This window comes from Aulonocara stuartgranti, assembly GCF_965226115.1.
Source record: "Aulonocara stuartgranti genome assembly, chromosome: 12".
NCBI lineage: Eukaryota > Metazoa > Chordata > Actinopteri > Cichliformes > Cichlidae > Aulonocara > Aulonocara stuartgranti.
This window is the reverse complement of record NC_138948.1, coordinates 3,942,393-3,957,076: the sequence shown is the minus strand read 5'-3', so window position 1 is coordinate 3,957,076 and position 14,684 is coordinate 3,942,393. Positions and strand designations below refer to the sequence as shown.

At 43.4% G+C, this 14,684-nt stretch overlaps 1 protein-coding gene across 3 annotated transcripts in view; it reads right to left on the bottom strand.

The window, feature by feature from the left end:
- Positions 1–904: 904 nt before the first annotated feature.
- The window catches only part of rasgef1ba (RasGEF domain family, member 1Ba), a 124,351-nt gene continuing 110,571 nt past the window's right edge, over positions 905–14,684 (bottom strand). For all 3 annotated transcript variants that reach the window (XM_082556069.1, XM_082556070.1, XM_082556071.1), the window contains 7 exons: positions 14,401–14,503; positions 12,203–12,282; positions 10,791–10,886; positions 7,092–7,187; positions 6,501–6,624; positions 5,672–5,744; positions 905–2,352 (listed from right to left, as the gene is read on the bottom strand). In XM_082556069.1, coding sequence (XP_082412195.1) covers positions 2,328–2,352; positions 5,672–5,744; positions 6,501–6,624; positions 7,092–7,187; positions 10,791–10,886; positions 12,203–12,282; positions 14,401–14,503 — 597 coding nt within the window. In that variant the 3' untranslated portion in view covers positions 905–2,327. The remainder of the gene's footprint in view (positions 2,353–5,671; positions 5,745–6,500; positions 6,625–7,091; positions 7,188–10,790; positions 10,887–12,202; positions 12,283–14,400; positions 14,504–14,684) is intronic.

The following is a 14,684-nucleotide window of genomic DNA, read 5'->3' as shown; positions in this document are numbered from 1 at the left end:
TGATCATTTAAAAATAATAATAATAATATGAAGGTGGCACAAGAGCAGCACCATAACTCAAGGAACAGAACGATAAATATTTAAGCAGCGCTGCCTCCTGACTGCTGACTCTTATGTGACTACCAGCGATACTAAAGTGGAAAAAAATCACAACTCTGAACATTAGCCTTCGTTTTATAGCACTCATTATTACCCCTAACATTATCCCTATTACTCTGTGAAAAGTAATTGGTAAATATCTTTTTAAAAAAATGCTTTTTAAAATAATCTGTATTATGAAATGATACTAATGCATACAAAAAGAAACGTGATTTTATTTGAAGAAACGCAATGCTCTTAATACTGAGTTTTCAGAGTGAGAATAGTGACAAGACCAACATTTTACTCTTATTTTTCTTACTTTAGGGTACCCGGTGAGGCCTCGGCCACCTGAGAAAGAAACTCCAAAGTGAGTAAGTGAACCTGTAAGCTGTGCTGTCTCATTGCTGTTCAAACTCTTCCAAAATCACAATGTGCTGGACGTGTACAAGTGAGGCCAAAGTGGAAGTGACTTAAACCTGCATCATTTCTGGTGGCCAGCAGGTGGCAAAAAGATCAGATGGTATAGACGTACATAAGAAAATGATCCTCTTAGTTTTCTTTTTTAAAAAACATTTATGGCCTCAAGTGATAGTTTCAGTTATGATTAAACACTATTTATTTTGGAAATGATCGTCCAATTTAAAGTTAAATAGACAAAGCAGTGTTTGCTTTGGGCTTTGGTTGCCTTGTCTCTAACCACCAGATTGTGCACAAGATGGTTCAGAACATCAGAATGTGAGCTTGGCTATGCCCATCTTTTCAATACAGTCTGTGGTCATGAATGCATTTTCCAGAAACAAAACAAACCCACAGAAGTCACTGATAAATTTAAGCCTTTTATTAACTTTTCTCTTTTTAAACACAACTAATTCATTCATAAACATTCCTCTATTCCATTGTAACAGTCCAAATACAAACGATGAGCACGGGGAGAGAAAAAGGAACATACAGTATGTACACAACAAACTACAACAGCACTGTGCGTTGAGGGAGAAGCAGTCAAGGCAAAGCGGACATCAGTCAAAAATATTCAACTTCATACGCTGAGCTAGTACCTTGTAAAATAAGTGTCTAATACAAACTTATATAAAAATATTAAAGTCAGGACTACTTATGCACGTTATGTACCTAGTACAAAATTAAATAACAATAAAATAAGCGTAAATATTGGCATGAGGAGATAACGCAAATGTATAAATAAAACATAGTGGAAATGTACTTTATTATGAAAAATAAAAACTAAATGGACATAATTTAACCAGAAAGCCTCAGTTCACATTATTCAGCTATTTTCTGACTAGACCACCAGGGGGCAGCACCGACACATTTTTTTCTACGAGAGCAAGGTGGCGCAGGAACAAAAGGAAAGTATGAATGAGAGTCTAGAGGAGCATTTCAGCATAGATAACTGGGAACAATAAGAAACAGACATGAAACCCCCCCACCCCATTTTAGCTCACTGCTAAAGGCCTCTGTACGCTTCAAAGGCAAATTTCAAAGCATCCAAAACTCCTGAAGCTTACTGATGCTGCAGTTCCTTTGAAGCATACTGGAACCATAATCATGTCAAGACAAATGACAAATGAAATGTTACTTCCTGCTTCAGAAAATCTAAATTTTACACAACACAAACAAGAAAAACGACTTTTACATCTTTTCTCAAACGCAGCCAGTGCCTTCTTGTTTTCCTTACGTCACAACAAAAGCTTCAGAAACATGAAGTGAAAGATACTTGGATCTGATACAGTAAAATAATGTCTAGCTTAATGGTAAACAGTGTTATAGGTTAAGGTTTGGGTTCTCTGTACGGAGAACGCTGGCTTGTGGAACCCAGAGTAGCGTTTCTGTTGCGTTAGCCAACCAGCAGCTAACTTTGTAGCTTTAGTGGGGAGAAAAATAAAAGAGGCGGGGAAACAACAGCCCCAACTTTGTTAACACTCACAGGTACCCTTTTTTTCCTTTCTTTTTTTTTTTAAACTGTGAGGGTTTGTATTGTTTCTTTATAAAACAAAGACTATAAAGTCATACAAAGAGATGAAAAACAGCTGTCCTGAAATGTACAGCACAAAGAGCAAGAGGGTAAGGAAAAGCAGAGCTGGGGCGGGACACCAAATGTCCTCGCCAGCTGAAGCAGAGATTGTCGTTTCCCTTCCAACACGGGGATACTTTGCTTGGACAACAGCGATGCTGACGGGGCACGCGGGCTCACTTGTTGGGTTCGACGTTATTCTGGTTTCTTCAGAGGTTTACACCCTGCTTAGCAGAGTGGATCTGTGGGGCAAAGAAAGACAGCACCGTTAGAATCTGCAGACTTTCATCACAGCGATGTTTAATGATTGCAGTGCTCAGCCTCTTGCAAAAATGGCTGAGGAATGTGAAGCATGACTGTGCAATTCATCTTTAAGAACCTGAAACATTAAGGAGCCTTAATTTCTGCTCTTTGTCAAATTTTTTACAGTGTACCAACTGCAAAATATCTTGGACGACTTCCATGAATGTTTCCCTTTTCCCTGCAGGATGGATGCTTTTAATACGACAGATTTAAGCAAATCTGCTGGAATTTTACAGTCCTAAGGTCCAGCACAGCGACCGCCACAGCAACAGTCTGCCTTTAGTGGATTTCCAGGTGTAACGTGTGTGGATGTAGGGGGCGACGGGCAGCGCTGGGCACGGCAGCACGTTCTGCTGACGCAGCTCGGCCGGAATAAAGTGACAGATCGTGTCGCAGTGGAGGCAAAGCTCAGGGGACAAACAGGGTTGGCAGGCTCTCAGGAAACGTGACCACACACACTCAAACACACGCGCCCACACACACGTGCACACACACACACACGTGCACACACACAGCTAAGTGGATTCACCCCGGCTGGGCTTAACCCAACACTCGCAAGGCTGCCGATCCAAAAACCTGCTCTCACCTTTGACCCCTGCCAGAAGATCTGATTCATACGTCTGTCTGCATGTGGGTGGCTGCGCATGTGTGGGGTCAGCTTGGCGATCTGAAGCATGGCTGTCACGCTCTGAGTCATGTGGTCACTGTTCATACATACTTGGTGTAGTTTTACATCCATTTTTCCTTTCTTGCATCCACATTTTAAAAAGAAAACTTGCAATCAGGTCTGTGTGAGAGCAGGGTGGAGAAGCTGCACTGGCATTGTCCTTCATATGGCAGAAGTTTCAAAGCTGCCTTTCTTTGGACACTTGGGAGCAGAAATAAGGCCAACGTTGCTGCGAGTGGGGATGTCTGCTAGCGAGTTTAAGGCTGAACTACAACCTAACTACTACTTTTTTCTTTAGTTCACCCAAATAAATTATTTATTAATGTCAGTTACAGTGTTGGGACTAACGCGTTATTAAGTAACGCGTTACAGTAACTACGTTATTATTGTGGTAACGAGCACGGTAACTAGTTATTATGCCAAAATCAGGAACGCGTTACTCGTTACTGGGATTTAGATAGGGTCGTTACTCGTTACTTCGTGTGGTGGCTATCGCGGAGCTTCCACAGATTCAGTAACATTAGCAAGTGGTGGAGGCCAGCAGGTGGATGAAGGAAAGGGGACGCAGAAGGAAAAGAGACCCGAGGCGGCCGCCGGTCCAAGTGTGAACTGAACTTCAGGTAAGAAGTTATGACCTGCAGTCTCTCTGGGTCAGATATAAACAAAGTTTAGGTGGAGTTTATTTTCATTATTCTGACTTTTTCCGTACTGCGTGCTAGCTAGCATGACGGAGTTTCTATACAGCTGGGTGGTGCTATGAAGTTAATGATGTTGAACTTTATTTTGTTCATAAGTTATTAGAGTTGCCAACCGTCCCGTCTGGTATTCAGAGAAAATATTACGCGTTTCTTATTGAGGTGAAAAGGAGAAACAGGTTTACCTTTTAGGTGACATGGATGAGTTGAAGTTATGAACTGTTTCTGAGAGACAAATAACACCAGGATCCTTTTTTAGGTAGCTGACAGCTGGTAACTGTGCAAGTGCGGATCTAGCAAAGTGTTGCCAGGGGTCCAGGTAGGGCATTAACAGGGAGAGGGGGGCACAAGGAAATACTTTTCTTTCTTATTCTCATTTAAAATGCCTAGCTTTTAAAAAATAATTATCTGAATCTTACAACAAACGATTGATAGATTGATGCATATATACCATCAGAACAGTGTACATCACTGTCACAACAGCGTTTGTTTTCATTCAAAGGCTTTATGATTTTTCCTATAATGGTGGGCCGGTCTCTAGTCAAAATGCCCGGGACGATTTTCTGTCCCAGTCCAGCTCTGTATGCAGCTCATCTGCAGTCTGGTGTTACCTACATCTTCCTATTCAGAAGGCAGAATTTCCGAGTTCTGAGTACAATCAAAGCACCACGACTGCAGTTTTTGTGTTGATGTAAAAGGCGCACATGACTCTGTGACGTAGGCTAGAATCATGGCAGCAGTCAATGACGGTCCAGGCGTGGGATTTCTCTCGTGGAAATATGCACGTTATCTTTTCCTTTCTATTGGTAGGTGGCACAGTGCACTTGTGGCAAGTAAGCAAGCTAGAAGACTGGCAAAGTTATGGAAGAAACACATTAACAAGAGAATTCTGAGTAAAACCAAAGTTTCAAAGTAACTAGTAATGTAACTAAGTTACTATTTTAAAGTAACTTACCCAACACTGGTCAGTTACCATTTCCCACGTTAAATTTTACTTCCTTTCATATTGTGCCACCTACCCACCTCTACCTCACAATGCAACTTAAATAAGTTATAATAAAGGCTAAAAACACCCCAAATGTTTTTAGAAAATGGCTTTTGGAGCTGGACCAATCGCTGCTGTACTTCATTAAAGGCTCAAAGAGGAATTCATGAGTTCATCTGCTAACAGAATGAGGATTATCCTGTTCTTAGTGTGAACCTCTAGTGAGAGCTGCAACATTAATGCGAGTCCAAAGAAAGGGCAGAGTGTTTTCTCAGCCATCTGTTGTTTTTACAGCAATTTCTTGTAGTTTAATAACTGAAAACTTAAAATCCGCAAATTTTTCACGGCCACATAAATGAATCTGATCTTAACAGTTCTCAGCGGAGAAGCGACGCATCCCTGACTCAGTTCGTGTCAATTTAACTTCAGCGTGATGCTGAAGCGAGGAAATATCCCTCCGTCAGCTCTCTGGGGCTTAGAGCCACCTGAACAAAGACATTTTTCTCTCATCCATCTTCTCACACACACACACAGTACTGTGTGACAGGAGGGTATGGCGTTATTGCGCACATAAGATGTAATTGTGTGAAAATGACTGATGTCTTTACACGCGCGTGTGCAAGCGACGGCGTGGCCTGGAAGACCGATGACAGCCTCTGTGTGTGTTTAATGCATTTATTGAGTAGCGTGAGGGGTCAGCCTCACAGCGTGACCTACATCCCTCTGGGTGTGCCTGGTCAGCGGGGAGACCGGGCAGAGGATGCGGGGTGACAGCCGTGATTGAAAGACTCGAAGCCCCTGAGGGTGAGTGTGTGTGTGTGTGTGTGTGTGTGTGTGTGTGTGTGTGTGTGTGTGTGTGTGTGTGTGTGTGCGCATGCATGCAGAGTGAGCGGGGAGGGGTTCATACACACCTCAGAGACTTCCATCTGTCCTTCTCCATGTTGTTCTCAGGACCTTCGCTCTCGTATGATGCCAGATACAGAGCTGCAATGAGAAACAGAGCAAGATCATTCAAAGCTGTGACATTTATATGCCACCTTAACCCATTTTCCCCTCACTCTACTATTTTCTGTAGTAAATGCTGTTGATGCTCAAAGCTGATTGAAACGCACTGTCTGAACTGACCAGAGTCGGGAGGATTTTACTCCCCGTCGGTCTTTGATAACACTGCGATAGGAGCCCGAACCGGTGACGAGACTTTGAAGTGGATTACAGGAGACTGAGACTATCGGTGCCACTGGAGCACGAGAGGTGATAACGAGGTGTGTGAGGATCTGAGGATTAGTCTCTGCACTGCTATATTATTATGATTAAGGACAAAGAGGCGGAGGGCACATCATTTTGGTTTCTTCTGTTTCATTCCACACCAACGCTTTATCATTACTGACACAAAGTAACAATTCTCCCTATTAGGGATTTAAAGTAACAAGGTTTGCTTCCTTAGTTTTAAATCTATGACTATCTTAGTATAATTAGAGGTGTTTTCTGAGCTCGTGTAAATGTATTGACATGTATGGCTTTGTCCATTTATTTCCATGTTTACAGACTTGAAATCAAATGGTACGTGCCCCCCAAAAACGTTACTACACAGCTACACAGGGGAGGAAAAGCACAATTTTTCACTTGTATAGATAAAGTGTCAAACCAAGCCTTGATTAATGTCTGTAGCTTCATATTTAACATGGACACATTGGTTTCCTTTTTTTATTTAAGATAACCTTTAACGTTCAATGAACTCACCATCTTCGGTGAATACCGGAGCGGTCAGCAGGTACTGAAGGATCTTGCGATCCTTCTCAAACGGACACTCCACTTTCTTCCAGGTCATGAACTCACTCACTTGTTTGGCGAGCTCCCAGAATTTCTGAAACAGTAACGACACAGGTTGGTTATTCAGAAGGAATCAATATGTTTCAAATGAAAAGACTGCCTTTGAATGAGGTTAGGGGTAGCGCCACACTGCGGTACTCGTCAGCTGTTAAGAAGTGTTAATGTGTTCAAATACACTTATTTATTTCATAACAGGGCAGGATACAGACGTGGTTCAGCAGCAGCCTATTTCCAAGGATAGAATCAGTCCTTAAAATAGTCTGATTCGGGGTAGCTGTGACCAGCCACGAGTGGAAATAGCGTTTGGTCACTGGTCATCATGGAAACACAGCTGATATTTGCACACTCAAGCCTTACTTCTGCATTTCCCAGCAGTCTTTAGAGAAGTGGTAGTAAACAGCCCAAAATTTGTTTCCATGTGTAGTAAATATCGCGACGCTGTCTGACACTGAAAGTCATGTGAGGGGAATCTCCCGTTGGGAAATATCAAATTCAGTTTACCTCAAAGTTGATGTGGCCGTTCTGCAGCCTGTTGGCACATCCCTCATTGAGGAAGTAGATGTCTTTTATGAGCAGGCTGAAGAAAGGGATGACAATCTGCAGGGCAACAGAAACAGAAAGGGATTTAATATCAGCGAGCAGATATAAGGGGGATTTCCTTATGACTCGTAGGTGTGTGCTCTTTTCTAAACAGCGATTCAAAAAGGATTACGGTTCACAAAGAGGATCTCTGCTTCACAGGAGAAACACACAGTAAAACTAGCGAGTTTTCCAACTACAGAAGTCTGTAGCAGGGTGTAAAAATACAACCTGTAGCTAAAAAAAACAGAAAAAACAACTAATGGGGAAGTGAGTCTGAGGTAAAGAGGTCAGTTTTCCAGAGAAGAAGAATTCCCCTTAAAAGCCACTTAAATAATTCATTGCCATAACTTACAATGATTTAGGTCACTGCATGTCTGTCCACACACACACACACACACACACACACACACACACACACACACACACACACACACACACACACACACACACACACACGGAGGAAATAAGGAAGAAGCACCAGCAGGTTGTAAGCTGGTGGGTTATTTAGAGGATTCAACTTTCTGGCTCACATTTATCATCTGATACGGCTCATAAGCAAAACATGTTTTATACTGAAGGCTGCTGTAAAGTGGCACACTGACCTATAAAACTCCTCAGTCTGTCACCTCTCTCCTCACTGTCCCCACCCAACATTAAACATTCATGGAGCTTTCAAAGGAGCAACCGAAGGAAAAGCAACACACTGAGCTCTTCTTCAAACCTACATTTGTGTTGCACTTTCTATTATTCATACAAAGTCACTGTGTCAGACGCTGTACTTGTACAAGCCGCCCACACCCTTTGTTTTTAGTTCTTCCCACAAAATCATTTTTCAAGCCAAGCCAGCGAATCTCGCTCATGTGCTTTTTGTTCCTCGTGTTCTTCTAAAGCTGCTCTTGGCCGGCTCGGATTGCACGCCTGTTTGTGTGAAATTATGTCTCCTCACACCGTCCTTTGACAAAAGTTGGGTGCAGCTGACTTGCATTTAACGAGGCCTCGGTGAAGTCACAAAGTCAGAACATCAAGTACAGCGAGGGGTCTGCAGGGGCAGGATGTTTACAAGAGCCTGCCTGTGTGCGTGATCTCAGGGCTGTTGTCATACACACACGCGCACGCACACACGGGCGCGTACACACACGGAGAGTTTAAGGAAAAAAAGCCTGCAGGAGCTGAAAGGAAGTCGTTTTCACAGCTGGACATGAGAAGGTGTTAAAGGCCTGGAAGCAAAATGAAATCTACCTTAAGTTGATGAAATGTGCAACATTTCTGTAATAGAGATGACTGAATCACCCGAATACAGTTGCTTTAAAATGGGGATTGCAATTGGTCCAAACAATTAATCCACAGCTATGTCGATACGAGCAATTATGAAACCACTGACAAATTAAGAAAACACTTGTAAGCTTGTAACAATCCAGTGTGCTGCTGGGAAACCTTGGGTTTATAACATCCATGTGGATCTTATTTTGAAGCCTTGATAATATTCTGTTGATGACATGCAGACGGAGAGCTGGATACCTGACGGCCAAGTAGTCGTTCCTGGTATATCCACCTGAGTGCATCGCTCGGACCCGAGCAGGCGCCTTCCTGAGCATTGTCGCAGACCTTACCACCACATCAAGTTAAACATTAAACTTTAAACCTTAACATTAAACCTAAGGTGTCACCCTGGCCTCCCAACTCTCCACATCTGACCTACTCGATACTCGGTCGAGCAGTTCTCTTTGTTTACAAGCATGCAGCTAGGTAAACATTACATCCGAGCCGAGGGTCACACCGTTAATGGTACTGTGTAGAAGATAATAGTTCTTACATACAAAAAATAGCGCTGCAGGCGAGGGAAACACTGTCAAATTTTATTTTGTGGTGAAATGACCCTTTATCTTCTTAATTAACTGTCTCCATCTGGTTAAAACAAGTCTTAGAAGAAGAGTATGCAATGCAACTTTGTCCAAACTGGAGCTGTTGCCACATTCTTCCTTATAAAATATCTCACAATAGTTGCTACACAACCAAACACGATCCACCGAGTCTGGTTTAGATCAGCTGTTCGGCATTTTGTTAACATGTTATTTCAAGCAAATGAGCCAACATAGCAACAAGTGTTGGATCGTTAAATCTTTTCTGTCCTCACTGCAAAGAACAAAACCTACAGCAAGAATAGGCTGAAACACACGTCGTCAGACTGAAGCTCTGCGAGTGCCTGACGGACACTATAAACACCCCCCGACCCCCCAAAAGGAGAGGTCACATGCAGGAACATACCAGACCTCTTGGGAACTTTCCATTTCATGACCCTGACCTCTTGTACTGGACTGTTTGCATATCTTTGCTCGAAAAAAGGGGGGACATCCCTCACGAACCACAGGGAGCTGCACACACATCGACAGTACACTTTGTCTCCACTAAATAAAAACACCTTTTTTTTTAAACATGATGACGGGACGAGAGGCTGACCACTAATGTCTGGCAGCCCACGAGCTTCGGGGCGGATCGCATTCGGTCAGGGTGGGTCGAAGCAGCAGAGAACGCTATGTGATCTGGCAGGAGGCCATGTTTTCGTTTCATTCCAAAGCATCTTTGATGAGGAAGAAACTCAGACCCTCCTCATGTTTTGACCCTCATAACTTGACCTCTGCGTCCCCTCTGCACTACACTGTTATGTAACCTCCGTCCCTCTGCAGTCCTCCCCGGAGGCTGCTGATGCTGTAAATATCACGGGAACACACTGTGCAGATGATTTCAAGATACGCCGCTTTGGTTCTCTGCACTGCCTCAAACACTTCCTTCCACGTCACAGTGCATGAGAATAAAGTCTGAGATAAGGTCTCCACTTTTTGCATAACCGCAGTCAAGCGTAATACGTCCCCGCTGTGACACACGTCACCACTGAAAGGTCACGACAGCTGTCAAATGGTTTATAGTAAAGACACCGAGCCACCGTTCACTATAAGTGTCTCTGACTGTTTACATGAATTGTAAACCAAAGTCTGGTGTTCACATGTCCAGCTGTTCAAACTCTTGGGTCTGCATAAACACTGGCTGCTTGATGTGTCAGTATCAAGCAGCAAACTCCAAAAACTGCAGTTCTTTGACTGGCCACTTGAGGCTGAATCCAATCCTCATAGACTCCCAGTCTTAAAATGCCCAACTTAACAAAATAAATAACAAACAAAAAAAATGTTTACATCCTGATCAATGAGCAAAGACCTCGAAGTTAGTGGGTGAGCGATATTCTTTATTATTTTTATTAGGGTGTCGCTTAATTAGCAGATGTCTTTGTCCACAATCCAACGTCTGACATCACCATGGTTACGTCCATCTTTTAATAAAGGTCTGTTATTCAGTACGAAAATATCTGTCATCTTTTTGGCAAAGAGAAATAAATAATCGGAATCGCAGCTTTTCCCAGAATTGTGAATCCGATGCAACAAATGTTGCGCTTCAAATGTCATCGTCCATATTTAATTTGCTCTCTTTCTGCCCGACACAAGGCGTTCAGATGGGAGCTGAACTACAGGTGAACCAGTTGGAAAGTTAAGATTACGTTTAAATATTCAGAATAGACAATCTCCCGTAAACACGCCACCATCAAATGCGGGAACATCAAGGCCTCACCTTCTCTCTGCTGCTGTTGGCGGTGATTGATCTCTGCGTGGCTCCTCTCAGTGCTGTTCTGTAGTTATAGAAATTGCTGGAAGGATCCATCTGGTGCTGTGGAGAGACAAATACAGAGTCTGTGTGAGCACATGCCTCTGAAATGTGAGTGGATCTGATGGCCCAAAAAGCCGGCGACATGTGTTTTGGCTTAACACCAGTGGAAGTGCTAACTCTGTGCCTGGATAATACTAGTTGACAAGAAAGTGAAAGTCACTGAAGGAAACTCTGAAACTCGAACAAATCTTCAGTGAAAATTATATAAAATGTGGTTTTATTATTAGTTTTAGTTTTCACCATGACGACCAAGTATCCTCAGGTTTCAAATATTGTGACATAGGATGTAGTCACATATGGGGGGGGGGGATTATAAAACAATCAACAAACAGACGATGCCATTGGGTCTGCGACTTTCAACAAACTAAGCAGCAAATTAACTCAAACGCAAAGTTTGGGATTCACCTAAAAGAAATCCTCAGAGGGACAAAAGATAAAGATAAAAGGAAAGCATCAAGAAGGGTGCGACTGACAAAAGGAACAAGAGCCAGCAGAAGAGGAACGACGTGGATGATCTCCAGTGAGACGTGAAGAAAACCTAAAGAACTCGAGTCTTTGAAACCCTTTCAGGTCTCGCAGAGCGTCCCAGACTCACTCGTCAGATCTCCTATTTCAAAAGGGCCGACTGATGGCCCGTTGGGCTCACTGAACGTGTTCTTGCGGTATGCTGGGTTTTCTCACACACCTCGGGGAGGAAGGCAGGGCTGCGTGATTTGCACACCCAGTTACACCTTAACATCTGGTCCTCCCGGCTGCTGGGCTCCATTTATTTCCACCTGATCCCGACAGAATCATCAAATTTCCCCTTATTTTTCTTCCAGAATGTACCAAGAACAATCATAGGTGTTCGATTTTTGTTCTTTTCTGCACTTTGCATGTTCTGACTTAAAACTGAACCTTCAGACTCAGATGTTCCAGGAAAATTCTGTTGCTTTACCATATAATCATACTAAACTTGGAAAAGGCTATCATGTGCTTTGGTTTAAGAGAAAGGCTTCAACTAGCTCAGTTCTGAGAGTCTCTGTTTTTTCTGGATTTATGAGCGATCTTAGTCATGGACAGCAAACCCTTTATTCTCCCACTCAGATCCACGCTTGCAAAAGCTTTCAGAATGACCCTGTTTTTCTCTCTTACCCAATAAATCACTGACAGCAGTAGCTCCCCCGCAAACCCACAACTAGATTTGTCATAAGTGTTTACCACAACACTGCCACTACGCGTGGGAAAAACTTAAGAGTTGAATTATTAAAAGTGAGATTATAAAACACTCACTTCCTGAGCGCTGGTCAAAGTAAATCTCTTTTATACAAACTCACCTCTAGAATATCAAACTTGGCTGTTTTGACTTTGCTCCAGGTCTTCTTCAGCCGTGACACCGGACTCATGTTCATCCCAGCTGCAACACAAACACACACAAAAACAAAGGCCATGAGAGAGAGATCACACACCCGTGCAAACACGATCGCATTAACACATGGCATTTTCCCCATTCAGCCAGACAGACGCACATCCCCCTCCACCCTTCCTCCCCCCCTCTGCCTCCCCTTCTCTTTCTTTACGTTGCTTCTTCTGGTGCAGCAGGGCAGCAGGAACAATAGAGTTAACACACGCCTTGTTTCCCCTCCCAGCACTCTGCTTCCCATATGGTAATCCTCTGTGTGTGCCCGGTGCAGGTTCAGGCAGCGAAGGGTCACCAACAGAGCAGAACAACACCACAAAAACAGCCCTGGGGTACTCTAAAGAACTCCGGTTCACAGACAGAAATATAAAACTCGAAACCGCGAAGCCTCGTGTTCTCCCTGAACTCACTTTGATTCCCAGCAGACAGTTTGGCTTTTACACAGCACCGAGGGACGGAAGCGAATGCAGGCCGAACCACGGAGGCATGTGACGCTGTGTGTCAGAACGTGTGCTGCCTGGGAAACGGCTCCATCCACTCACAAAGAGACCAGTGTGAAGAAGGACAGGTGCTAGCTGTAGTGGTCCCTCTGGGACACATACGAGATGATTATTATACCGTTAATGTCTTCTTCTTTTCAGCGCAGTCACAATGTCGCCAATGACAAGAAGACACTGACAGTTGGGGGTTTTTGTTGTTTTTTTAATGAATTAAATGGTCACTTAACTCCAAGGCCGATTCTAGCCATGCAGTAGTTTAGATAATAATGCCCTTCTTTTTCTTTTCTGATCCAGTTTAGACAGGAAGGAAAACCAAATCTGGATATTTCAAGACCTGAAAAAATAAATGTATTTGCTCATGGAGACACAGCTGATGGTAAATGATCTCTTTTGGGGGGTAATAACCCTTTAAAAGCATCACAAACACAGTGTCCCTGGAGACGAGGCTGGTGTAGAAGGATTTGCCTGTGGCTCTCTTCCTCGCCGTCTCTGGGGAGGACAGAGGACAGCTGGCACTCCAATATCCTCTCCTCCCTTTCTCCCTCTCTCCCTCCCTCCTCCCCTGTGTGCTCACACTCTCTGGTCAGTGCTGACCATCTGCCCGGTTTATGCCCTCTTCCAGTCCCGAGTCCGCTCCCTGTTTGTAGTGGATGCAAAGACTCTCCACCCGCCCTCAGGCACCGATGACCAGACACGCTCTCCTCTAAATCCTCCGAGACTCAGAGAGTCTTCTAACCTCTTAGGCCTCAGTGTTTTTCTCATTTCTGATCTGGAATCAACCTGGTTACATTTATCGAAACTAATCTTGTTTTTAGAGACACGTTAACCCCTGCAGCTGTTTAGTACAACCCGGGTTTGCTCCACAATGGGCAGAATGTGGAGAGAAATTACATAGAAGAGGCGGAAATATCAATTTCTCTACTGAAAGTAACCTCAAAAGACCAGGATACAATATGCTTATAGTTCAGCCATTGTACAGAGTGAAGAATGGAAACTCCATCAGTGATACGCCTCGAGTTCAGCAACTATTGGCTTGATAATTCACACTCTTTGTCCTGCAATTTTATACCTTTTGGGCTATTTTTCAAAAGCGCAGACACTGGAAGTAGGGACAATAGGTTCATAAATGTATTTTACAATGTGCAGACTTTGCAGTGACTATATAAGAGTGATTCTGTAAGTACAAGCAGACGTAGCAGAAAGCCATGGGAAAAACTGTCTGAGTGACCAAAGAACAAATTCCATCAAGACAATTATCTGCATGAACTCCGCTCCATCTGCTGCCAAGTTTCACTCATAATATTAAACTGAAGAAAATTACGTAAGGTGGAAATGAACTGAGACAATGTCAGGAGAGGTTACTGCCACGGGGCGACTGCACCGCAGCATGAACAAAACAAACAAACTGCAATTTATAGCACTAATCAAATTTATGATGATGCCCACAAGACAACAAGCTCTGTGCAGAGGCCTACACAGGAGGAAGCAAGTGCAGAGTGCACGTCTGAATGAGGAAAGTGCAAAGCATCACCTTGTGGGAACAATCGCTTCAGGTTTTGTGCAGCAATGAAACAAAACTTTATCTCAGAGAGAAAAAAAGAGAACTCCAACTCACATATGATGGCCATGAGGGAGTTAAAGTTGCCGATGTTGAAGCATTCCCGCGCCACGTCGATGAAGAACTCGATGACTCGGGCTCGGTGCTTCTTTTTCCCCGGCTGTTAACAAAATGGAGAACATTAAAAACTGCATTATGCCTCAGCTTTATTTCCAACAAACACATTTACCAAACAGCGAAGTGCTGTTCCCCGAAAAGGTTGTAATCATTGTCGGGGAGTTTTTGTTTCTTTCTTTATTTTATTTGACAAGCATGAAAAGTGTTTATTTAGCCTGTCCCAG